Source organism: Montipora foliosa, chromosome 6 (genome assembly GCF_036669935.1).
Source record: "Montipora foliosa isolate CH-2021 chromosome 6, ASM3666993v2, whole genome shotgun sequence".
NCBI lineage: Eukaryota > Metazoa > Cnidaria > Anthozoa > Scleractinia > Acroporidae > Montipora > Montipora foliosa.
In genome coordinates this window covers 10,595,126-10,607,625 of record NC_090874.1, presented here as the reverse complement: position 1 = coordinate 10,607,625, position 12,500 = coordinate 10,595,126, and the positions used below count along the sequence as shown (strand labels likewise).

At 40.4% G+C, this 12,500-nt stretch overlaps 1 protein-coding gene across 1 annotated transcript in view; it reads right to left on the bottom strand.

The window, feature by feature from the left end:
• LOC138006633 (huntingtin-like) overlaps positions 1–12,500 on the bottom strand; it is a 78,506-nt gene that overhangs the window by 40,859 nt on the left and 25,147 nt on the right. The window contains exons 20-28 of the mRNA XM_068853083.1: positions 11,651–11,911; positions 10,156–10,328; positions 8,879–8,939; positions 7,125–7,475; positions 5,485–5,592; positions 4,530–4,607; positions 4,112–4,359; positions 3,244–3,322; positions 2,168–2,332 (exon numbers count right to left, since the gene is read on the bottom strand). Of these exons, the coding sequence (XP_068709184.1) occupies positions 2,168–2,332; positions 3,244–3,322; positions 4,112–4,359; positions 4,530–4,607; positions 5,485–5,592; positions 7,125–7,475; positions 8,879–8,939; positions 10,156–10,328; positions 11,651–11,911 (1,524 nt within the window). The remainder of the gene's footprint in view (positions 1–2,167; positions 2,333–3,243; positions 3,323–4,111; positions 4,360–4,529; positions 4,608–5,484; positions 5,593–7,124; positions 7,476–8,878; positions 8,940–10,155; positions 10,329–11,650; positions 11,912–12,500) is intronic.

Genomic DNA, 12,500 nt, shown 5'->3' with positions numbered 1-12,500 from the left:
TCTGATTCTAGTCATTTCGCGATTGTTCCGAGTCGTTCGCCATGAAAGGCGTGTTTGATTCCATTCACTGCAGTTTCTCAAAGTTGTTTCGTTCATTACAACGATTACAATGGTTTACTCTCACAGACGTTCCCAAATTTCAGTGTATTTAACCAACTTCTTAGTAACTTATTGGGTGATTTATTCTGTTGCGTCTTTAAGGGGCAATACTACCAACTAGCCAAGACTGTACTTTCCAAATCTCTGTTTACAATGTTTTGCAAACGATCTCCCAAGTTCTTTCAAAAGGGTTAACATCATCTACGTCCATTTAATTGACTTATTTAAATACCCCCTTTGGTTTATCCTTTGCCTTCTAAGATGGCCACTTACGGATTTACTCTGTCTAACAACTGACGATTTCACTTGTCCATGGGAAAATCTCCTTGGGAGCGAAAAGGTTAACAGCTGGGCACGTCTGCTCAAAAACTATATCCCCTTTCAACCTTTTTCTCCTAACCGAGACACCTACCGATTTTACTCTATTTATTTATTTATTTATTTACTCATTTACACAGATGATCAAAATAAAATACAAATGTACCAATACAAAAAGCTGAAATCTGAGTAATTGTAAGCCAGTTTATACAGAATTCTCGATTCTTAAACTGCATGAAATAAGATACAATATACATAGAATACTGATTTAAACAGATCACATCAACAATAAATCACCAGAAAACTATAAAAATTTATCCTTGTTTAAGTTAAAATTATCAATATAGAACTGATCCACTTGCTTACTGAACCCATGGTGCAATGCACCATCAACTGAGCTATGAAGCCACTCAGTTGGGAGTAGGGGCCCGTTTCTCAACAGTCCCGAAACTTTAAGGGCCATTTTCGGGTGTCACAATATTCCCTTTGCATCTCAAGAGCGAAGATAATTTAAGTCGTCAAACTTCACAGTAATATTTCTTTTTGTTACCTTTAAAACGTGTTAAAAGATCGCCTTTCCAAAACAAGCGGTTGGCAGTTTCACAAAGGACTTTTCGGGCACGAAAAGTTACCGGGAGTTTCGAGAAACGGGCCACAGGTCAATTTGTTAGGCTCGTGTGTTTCCGTGAAAGGACTCGCAGAATGAAATAAATGTATAGATTTGAGGTGCTTAAAGGGAACCTCCACTAAACCAACAAAATAACTTTAAACCACAAAACATAATGTTTACAATTAAAAGTGTTTGTATCCAAAAAAATGAATGTCAAAAACGCTTGTTTTGGCTTTCAAATTTCCCAGGCACCGCCATCTTGAATAATTGTGACGTGTCGTGGTTGCCCTATTGTTCCAGAACAACCTATCTTTGTGTCAGAAAAATAGGGCAACCACGACACGTCACAATCACTCAAGATGGCGGTGCCCGGGAAATTTGAAAGCCAAAACAAGCGTTTTTGACATTCATTTTTGTTCGGATACAAACGCTTTCATTGGAAAAAAATGTTTGAACAGTTTTAATTGACATTATATACTGTGGTTTAAAGTTATTTTGTTGTTTTAGTGCAGGTTTCCGTTAAATTTATTTATTTATTTATTTATTTATTTATTTATTTATTTATTTATTTATTTATTTATTTACTGATTGAGTATGAATACATACATGGTGGAATTAACAATAGGACATAGTTCCCTTACGAGGTTAACCACCAGGATACATCACAGAAGACAGATCACAACACCGGGAACTACATGCCCTACTCTTTACGACAAGTGTGCGGGTTCTCTTACGTCCCACAGGATTGTGAACATTGAAGGGTTGTGAGACGGGGCCTACGGTTTATCGTCCTTATCCGAGAAGACTAGAGAGTCTAACCATTTGCAGATGTAATTACAAAGGCAGCACTTTCTCCTCTCAGTTATTTCAAGACCCTGAGTGTTGGTCCGGCCGGAGTTGAACTCCCGCGTGACACCTCCCGCGTGACAGCCCGGTGCTCAACCAACTGAGCCACCAGTGCGCGGTTAAAAATTGTCCAGATAAGTGAGAGGATCAATTCTCCCTTTCGATTTCACTGTCCGAAACGGCAGACGATTTTACTCGTTATTGGGTAACCCCTTGGGGGGTGGGGGGAGAACGTTAACAACAACTACGTCCACTTAAAAACCTGTCCCTTTTAAACTATGAGAGCTACATCACCTGATCCGAATCCAGTAACGAGTAATTGACCCTGAGTTTCACCAGTTGTGCCAACAGACTGAGCACCTGCTGCTGTAGAATAACGTTACTTGACAAGGTGTACTCTTTCAAAGCACGGACTACCAAGGGCTCAAACCAGCGAATGAAAGAATGAATTGGTGATTGCTACAGCGGAGGAACAAGAATGAGACATAAGGCTTAAGAGTGAACCTCTGTAAGGTGTATTTAGTGCCTCAAATGCCCCATAGACACTAATGCATTTTACTCCTGTCGTACACACTATGTGCCTGGGGAAATGTTGCTGATTGGGGATGTTAAACGTACCATCAATGTTAAGCAACCCTTGTTGGACGGTGATCTTAAAAACCAACAACATTGGCCAACATAAGTAAAGTGGTGATGTCATCGTTACAAGAACCAACTGTATAGGCCAACGACATTCGTCGGGTTGCGATGTTACACGAGCCAACAATATTTGCCAACATTCGTTGAATGGTGAGGTTAAAAGTGCCAATAATATTGGCCGACATTAGTTTGGTACACGTGGCCACGTTAAAGGCATCAAAAATGTTGGCCAACATTTGTTGGGTAGAGATGTAAACGTACCAACAATATTGCCCATTCTTTCATGAGTGCGAAGTTCAACTCTTACACTGCTAGGAGAGGTCCTTCGATCTTCCTTGACTTATCTGGTAAGATGAAAGGACCTCCACTCGCAGGGTATTGTACGCTCCGCTGAACACACGAATTATGTTGCTCAACAAAAGAATGTTGGTCCTACGTTACCCAACATGCGAAGTTCAATGTTTCAACAAGTTGGGCATTTGCAACGAGAATTTAAAAGAGTATGTGACAAAAACAACGACCTTCTGCACGCTCCCCACGTGCACGTTGAGCACGTGCGTTTTATACAGTCCGTTCCACCCCGTGCAAGCTGGCAAAGTGAAATTGCTGAAATTGAATTTCCAGAGAACAATCTCCCGCTGTTCCACGAAATTGTGGAACAAATAATAGCTAAAAAAACTGTATGTGCCAAAGTGTGACGAACTGTTTATACTAAGATCTCATAAATGTACCTTGTCAAGTTTCATGCTAGGTCGGACAGAAGAAGAGAAGGATTTCCTCTTGAATTTCTTGATAAAGAGCCCGATACCACTAAGAAAAATAATCAAATAGCAAGGGAAAAAATAAGAAATAACGCATTTAATCTCATTCATGATGAGAACAGGGTAGGCGCAGTGGTGGAAGAACTAATCTTCCACCCATTTGACCTGGGTTCGATTTTTAGACTCCATCATATTTTAGACTCCATCATATCGCCCCCGACAAAGAAAAGAAAAGAATAACGATTTTGAAATTGGAGTGCTAGTACAACTTCAAAGGGATAAACTAAAAACGTCGGAAAATAATTTGCACAATCGAATAGCCCAATTTCGATATTTTAAAATTCAGTCCTAAACAAAAGGCATCATCTCGAGGCTCTGGGGAGTAAATACAAGGATTTGTACGAGTTTATTCGCCAGAGCCTCGATATGATACCTTTTGTTTTAATATATCGAACGTGGGCTATTGTTTGAGATTTTTTTCAAGAAAGCGTTTGTACTGGAAATAAAAGAACTCAAGAATCGCTTTTGTTTTCGTTTTTTTTTTTTTTTCTTTAGTCACGTAGCTTGATTTTCTCGGTTCTGTATCCTGCACTAAAACGTTCTTTTTTTTTTTACGAAATATTGTATTTTTCCGAAGATGACTCGGGGATAGTCGGAAAAAATCCGAGTGGTCCTCGTTGCAGGAGTCGAACCTACGACCTTCCTTACAAGTATTTTTTTCCTTCACCTGACATTGCGGTTCCCAACTTCCTCCAAAACTAACAACCAACGATATCAGTTGAGTATTAACAGTTCCCCTGCGCAAAAATAATCTCCTGGATCTAAGATGGTTCCGCACCTTAACGCTTCCAGTTCTACAGCTTTCTCTTTTGCCTCTTCCTTGGGTTTCAATCTATCCAGTGTCTGCGCAATAAGAGTCAACGGATGGACGAAGCAGGAGTGGTAGAGCTGTTCATCCAAGGACTGCACATGCTCAGATGGAGGCGGTACAATTACATTGGTATCGGCCAAACATGGAGGAACAATTGGACTGAGAATCAGGACTGGCTGACTAAGAGCGCTGATGCCAAACATGGTGCGTAATAGCTGTGCAAATACAAATGGTATAAACAAAATTCTTTAAGAGACAAACTTAGTTGGAAATTTTCGTATATGAGAATGGGTACTACTACTTGATACGAAATTAAATTTCTTACGACGGGATTTTAGCATCTCCGTTACATTTCATAAAAGACCAGAATAAGAGCTACCTGTACCTGTTGAACACATAAGAATGTCTTTGCGGCTTCCAGTTTGACACAAACTTGTAAGTAACCAAGGATTTCCTCAATGTGCTACAAGACAAGAAGCGATGACCTTAAGACGCAAAATGGCAGCTACCAGGTTAGCTATCTCAACGGCTTATATTTTAAGTGCTGCTATGATTAAAATTTCACATTTCCATTGTTTTGAACTTTTTCAAAATATAGGTGTCCAATACTCAATTACTGTGCCAACTTTCACCACAAAATACTCAAGGAAAATCTGATAATTTTTGCCTTGTTAAGTGGCTTCGGTCGCACGCCATCACGGATTTCACCAATATGATCGAGAAGAAACATGACCTCGAAGCTTTTAACCCCGGTTCAGAGCTTCACTTTAAAAATTTCCTTATTTGGATGTAACGTAGCTCGTGCACTTTCCCGCGCGTGCCGCTTCCATCTTATTTTTGTCCATATTTGGGCATAAATCCCCTGCTTTGTTCCAAGGAAAAGAGTTGCAAGTTACACGCTTCAAGGTCACGTGCTTCTGGATCGACATTAGGTGAAGAGAGAGCGGGGTGCATGTGAAGTCATATTTAAGTAGGGAAAAAGTCTTTTTGAACAACAGTGATGAAGGAAAAAAAAGCATCTTTGGACGCTTTTCTGCGGGGCATCGTAGTTAACAATTCTATATTTTAACAGCCAGTAGGACTCTTTTCGGAGACAACTGCTCTTCCAACGGAACAAACCACTAGAAACAGCACGATTGGTTTCCACTTAAGTCGAAAATTGCAAATAATTGGACGCACGCCAAATTTTGATTTCCAACACAGAGTCTAGCAACTAAAGGCAAATATAAGAGTTAGGATTGTTTTTTTTGTGAGGGTAAAAGCAGCTGTTTGACACAATTTTCAGGGAGATTAATGTGACTGGAACGACACGAAAAACTATAAACGGAATTCCTACATACCTTCCCAATGTCTGAAAATGCAGTCACTTCCAGAAGGAGAGACAAAGCTTCCAGCGTTGCAGACAGAAATTGGCAAAATTTGTCTTGAGATGGATCCACCAATGACACCTGTAAATATACACGACGCAACAATGTTAAGATTTCAAAAGCAGCCCAGCGTACCATGCGTATGCCATTGCTTCTATTGCTTTTGCTACAATGAATAACAGATTTTAAAGTGTGATAGTAAAAGAGCCACAAAACTGTCGCGAAGGTTGTATTCGGCCGTAATTAAAGGGCACCTTCACTCCAACATTGAAGTATAACCTTAAGCTAAAGGAAATAATGCTTACAACGAAGCTTGCTTCACACTTTTCGCAGGAATCGTTTTTATCCGAAATAAATACACTTCAGAATCGCTTCTTTTTGTTTTTAAACTTCCCGCGCGCCGCTATTTTGAATAATTGTCAGGAGTTGCTGCAACAATTACCCTACTGTTATTGTGTCGATGGCAGCGGGCGATTAAAAAAAACGACAGATAATTTAGAATTATTAAATTCTCAACCTCGGATAATGCATTTCGCGTGCTCTGATTGGTTCACTCAATCTCGGTTATCAGCTCATATACCTTGGTTTGACCTTATATGGTAAATGATTGCGTTAAGCGTTGCTAAGCTAAAAACTCTTACGCCACAAAGCGAAATTTCTCTTGGTATAAAGCAAAAGAAAAACGTTTTTGTTAACATAATACAGACACGGCACCACGCCCTTTATAGTGCGTATTCGTGAAGTGAAGGTTGACAGGGCGAATAAGTGTACCTCTAAATAAACGAGTCTGAGCGCTGTACTTAGTTCTTATTAACCGAACGGGAGGTCTGTATAGGAGAATCTTGACCAAGGTCACCAGTAAAGGTCTAACGCAGTTGAGCCGAACGGGAGGTCGCCAGTACAGACCGAACGCAGTGAGGTCTGTACCAGCGACCGAGGTCAAGATTCTCCCATACAGACCGACCTAGCTCGGTTAATAAGATGTTTATTATATGGCCAAACAAGAACAATTTAATTCGTTTAATGTAACTGGTTTGTACTAACTGACATTTTGCTTGCGAACGGCGATGAGTGGCGATGAGCTGAACTTAATTCTTTCAAAGTTTGCTCGTCATCTTCTCTTTTGTCATCATGCTGTTTGGCACTTCCATAAATAAATATTGGTAGAAGAAAATACTCAATATTTTAGTATTTTAGTTTGCATCTTCTCACCGCAAAACATTACCGGTCTAGATAGGAAAATCTAGACCGCGGTCAAGATCAATTTTAGCCAATCAAATTCGTAAATTTTGTAGTTCCCAGTCCTCGTGAGACAGAGCCATATAATAAAGGAGAATCTTGACCAAGGTCACCAGTAAAGGTCTAACGCAGTTGAGTTTCTTAATTTGAAGTTTTCTTCTTTTCGTGGCTTCAGGCTATCAATACCAACGTTCATAGGCCTCAATCACGCGGTGGCTATGTTGAATACCGAGGGATTGAAAACTTTTGTTTTTGCGCACCGAAACTCGTTCCCAAATATTTCAACTCGAGGCTTGGTCTATGGCCAATATGGCCGCCGTGCGAATAAGACCCATTAAGACACGACCTTTTCACGTATTTTATTTCAGCATTACCTGGTTGTTGGCAAAGGCTCCTTTTATGATCTCATACAGTTTCATATAATGTGGCAAATGATGAAATGTGCCAATGCTGCTCTTGGGGGGTCGGCCCTGAGAAGATTGATCCACATCCGAAGATTGTCCAACACTTCCTTGGCTCTTGGAAGGCGAAGAGGGTTTTTCTGTATTTGCAGCAAGATGCAGATCTGCCTCGGAGAGAGCCCGCTTGGTTTTGGTCAGTATTTTCTTGGGGACAGCTATGGCAGGGTTTGTGCCAGTGGAGGAAGACGACGAAACTTGGGGAGCAGCCATACCCGGGATGGCAGGCGACGCCTGTTTGTCTTTATTCTGACCAGGAAATGTGAGCTGGAAAGGGAGAAAAGAAATTTTAAAACAATTGCTTGTAATCTCGCAATCTGATTGGCTGATTTTCCGTTGTCGATAAGAGTCTAGACAACGCTGCTCACGTCATTTTGGGAGAACGATATAGACAACGCTTGCTTTTTCTTTGAGTCACGATCTTGGTCACACTCTGAAATAAACATTTCCCTTGATGTTAAATGTTGTGGGGAAAAACAAATCGAATCTGGTTTAGCGTTGTCTGTACTCTTATTGACAACGATAGTCGTCATCACAGTGGCCAAAATTTGTTGTGGACTCACTCAGTGCACAATATTTTGACCACTGTGAAGATCAATATCGTTGTCGAAAAGAGTACAGACAACGCTGAACCACATTTGATTTGCTAAATACCTCACGTTCGAAAGGAAAGGGAACAATTTAATGTAAGTAATTAAATTGCAATTGCTTTGTTTATAGTGGAAGTGCACTTAGCCATCAAGCTAGTTCACAGGCACCCCCCTTTTAATAACCTGAAAGAACAAATTCAAACTTAACAGAAACATGTTTAAGAACCCCATCTGGCTGGAGGCAACCAGTTGGCAATTTACAAAGCGTGGTCGAGTTGAACCCTGGACAACCGGAAACAAATCCAAACCAGAGGTTTAAACGGGATATGACAAACAAGCATGTATATCAAGTCTTTTCTGTTGGAATTGTTGAGCAATTTGCCAACTAATGCCAGGTGTTAATGAAGAAAAAAATGAAACCTTCCCTTACCAAGCCTTAAAAGTAATTTCTAGGTTCCTTTAATTCCAATAATTTATAGATGATGAAAAAAGAGTACTTCGGTGAAGGAGAGCACCTTTAAGGCCCATGCAAACCTCTTCAACATCTCCTTCAACAACCACTCAACATTTCTTTTGTTTTCGCAAATGTTGAAAGAAGTTGGAGCCCTTGGCCCCCTTCTTTTAAACGGCTGGTTGGGTATGCGCATGCGCACCAATCGATCTCTCAATGACGTGTCCATGTCCGTATAGAGCGTTTTCACATGACGTCACAGCGGCCATGTTGGTGTTCCAAAACAAAGAAATGGCGGCCATGATGGTGTACCAAACTACTCCTCCGGGAATTAAACTCTAGTTTTATGCAAATACTTTCTTTTGTTTCAGTAATCCAATATGGCTGCTGGTCACGTGAGTGAAAACGCTCTATTCACAGTACAAAGTTCGCATCCGTAGTAACAACGGCGGCTGCAGCCTGGGACGGAACACAAGGCCTTTCGTGAAGCTCTGTTGATGAACTGTGAAACCGTTTAACCGGACCTTTAGTTTAAAAAAACTTCAATTCGGGATTTGAAGGGAAAAATCAACAACATTTATTTGGTAAAAGTAAATTAAAAGGTTGCAGACAGAAAATCACGATTTTACCTTGAAATGCGGGACACCGGGAACGATGTTGTCCACAGCATGAGCAAAAATGTTCAGTAATCTTCAAAGAGATAAAATAAATCAATTATCACACACAAGAAGTACAAGAATTAACAAATGTCATTGATCATGCAAGTGTTACCCACAAAGTTCTATAACTCGTTAGGGGTGCAGGGATGGCGCAGTGGTGAGAGCACTCGCCTCCAACCAATGTGGCCCGGGTTCGATTCCCGGACTCGGCGTCATATGTGGGTTGAGTTTGTTGGTTCTCTACTCTGCACCGAGAGGTTTCCTCCGGGTACTCCGGTTTCCCCTCTCCTAAAAAACCAACATTTGACTTGATTTACTTTCATTGTTAAGTTCAGTTTACAGTGTCCCCAATTAGCGCTCCAACGCTAGAACGACGAGACACTTAAATAAAGTTCCTTTCCTTTTCCTCGATGACAATGGAACACATGATTTACTCGTTCACTCTACCCAGACATTCACTGCATACTTCATTGACTCGTCCGTACCTTTCTTTATTTCTCCATTGTTTCCACAATTTAAGAATTTTGGTTATCATTAAGGGATGGCGTAAGTTCTACTATTTTTTGGCCTTGTCTCTCCTTTTTATCGATTGTGTGTATTCCTTACATTGATATAGTGGAGAATAAACTATCTATCTATCTTCCAGAAGACCCCCACTTCTTGTGTCTATAAGTTGAATAGTATAGATGCGGAACCTCTGATTCTGGATTGATAGAAGCTCAAGTGTAGTTGGTCTTTCTCCTTTTCTCGGCTCTGGCTGTGAGACCCAGAGGTTATTCCTCTAGCTTACATTTACTAAACTTCCATCGCAGGAACTTATAAAAAACCTGTCCATCAGATTAGAGTAAAATATACGTCCATCGTAATAAAGTTAAATGTATGCACATGATACTGCGAAACTCTTAAAAAAGAACATTCTTGAGAAAGTAGCAGTTAATTCATCGTTTATATTTCTGGAAAAGCTATTCCAGGGAAAGTGCAGAAACTAAGACATTTTACAAAGGGGCAATTGCCATCATGACCATATACCAACTTTGAAAAGGAAACTGGTTGCTTAAAAGTACGAAACCAAGAACAAGTGTGCTTGTTTTCAGAGTTCCTAATATATAGCTTTAGTATATTTGCCAAATATAAAGAAACAAGTTTCATTTTAGCTCATTTCATGCTAAACCTCTCTAATATGTCGTAACTTAACGTAACTCGAAAACGCTATCAGTTAGCACAAGTTCGAGATAAAAGAACCTCACCTCACAAGGTGGTAAACCAGTTTTTCTGCCTGAGGTGCAAGAGCACTGTCTGTGAACACACTCCAGTTCTCTGCAGAACTGTTGGAGTCATCGTGGGGACCTAGCTCAGAATTAACTTTAAGCGATACATGAACGCCACTACAGCCGGCTCCAAACAAGATCCTTCCTGAAATCTATGTTAAATACAGGGCAGTTACAACCAGTGACACAATTTTCACATCCAAATGTTTTCAAACATAGGTATAAGTTTAAAGAGACCATTCTAGCATGGCTAACATACTTCTTAAAGGGAACACCTAAACTGAACAAAACACAGGAAAAGTTTATTTAAATTTGTTTCCAAAGAAAGCGTTTGTATACGAAATAAATAAGTTTTAGTCTTTATCAAATCTCCCGAGCGCCGCCAACTTAAGTACTTGGGATGTGTTACGGTTGTCCCGTTGTTACAAAAGCTATTTGTGTCAGAACAATAGGACATCCCTACTACGTCACAGTTATTCGAGATGACCGCAGCAAGAAAATTAAAAAGTGTAAATGAGCGATTCGACAATTCATTTTTCCTGCTAAAAACACTTTTCTAGAAATTTCAAACGGATTTTCTTGAAAACACTATTTCTTCCGGTCTCTGAGCAGAGGCAAGTTCAGAACAGCTTTCAATCAAGAGAAAATAAAGTGGGAAGAGAGGGTTTTTACCACAATTGCTTGTAATCTGGCAATCTGATTTGCTAATTTGCCGTTGTTGATAAGAGTCTAGACAACGCCGCTCGAGTCGAGCTTGCGTCAATTTGTCACGCAATGTAATAGCCGATCAGGAACTGGGAAATAAACCAATCATATTGCGAGAAAGCTATAGACAACGCTTGCTCTTTCTTTGTGTTATGATTTTGGTCACGCTCTGAAATAAACACTTTCTTTGGCGTTGAATATTGTGGTACAAAAACAAATCGAAAGTGGTTCAGCAAAGTCTGTACTCTTATCGACAACGATATTTGTCATAACAGTAGTCAAAATGTTGTGGACTCACGAGGCGTAGCCGAGTGAGTCTACAACAAATTTTTGTGGAGAGTTGACCATGATTTATGCATCGTTCAGTCATGTCATGCGAAGCCTCCACGAAATATCCAGCAACGCGAGGTAACTTTATCCGCGCGAAATGAAACTTTCTAAAAATAACGCGAGACGTATTACCTATGGAAAAAAGCATGTGTTCGGGACGCCCTCTATTCTTACTTTATTTTCTCTTGGTTTCAATACATTAGCACTAAGAGTGACGCTTCGATTTTACTTTGGCTAAATCCAGACACTTTTACTCCTCAATACGGCAGCCACTCAAATAAACGAATGTCCCAATGGAAGTGGTTTTATTCTATTCAGGTCGCAGGCCACGTTCCAAATTTTAACCTGTTTAAATCAGACCTCCCGCACTGTAGCAAAACGCTGAGAAAAGTGAGCCAACCGATCTAACACCTCAGCCACTGGTACTTAAACAACTTACTTTGAGTAACTGTTGATGCGCAAAAAGGTCATAAGCCAGCCATGAAGATATCATACTGCCGACGGCAACTGATAAAACTCCACCTCCCCCTGTGCAAGCAGCACTGGGACTAGAAGGTCTGGAGGGAGCACTGAATGGTCCGATGGGATGGGTGGGTAGGGGACTCGTGCACGATAATGACACACTGCAACCCCATGCATCAGGGAAGCTGGCGACAGGAAAGGATTCTGCCAAAAGTGACAGTAGATGAACACATCCCAGCTGTTAAAAGAAGCGTTTTAAGGTTGATAAGTCATAAAAATTACGGAAAAACACAAAATAACTGTTTTGTTAAATTTGTATTGTATATATGACTGATATCACTTTGCTGATTTTCAGAAACACTATGAACAATTTTCTTCGTTTAGGTGCCGCATGCTAAAAAAAAAGTTGATATGGACAATAAAAATGTGCATTGTTTTAAGTATTTTTTCGCCACTCATAATGAAAAGAATACTAGTAACTATTTAAATTGGTTCATGAAAATGACAGCCAGCAGAAATCAGCATTTGGGTAGCTGCAAATCTAATAAAGATCAAATGTTACTTGACGCAGTATTTCGTACCTACGTCATAGAATGGCTACCATAAACTGCCTCTTATTAAGTCCCCTCACCAGTTCTAGGCGCCATATTGATTTTCGTACTGAAGGCTCGATTTTGACCTTCGCCTTGTCAAAAATATGATGCGCGCGCTGCCTAAACTGGTTTGACCGGAGTGACTAGCCCAGAAACTTGGGCTGCGGCAACTTAAAAGACGACACGATTTCTGCATAGCCCCTTTTGCTCGCCCTTTGGTGAGTTTTAGAGAGG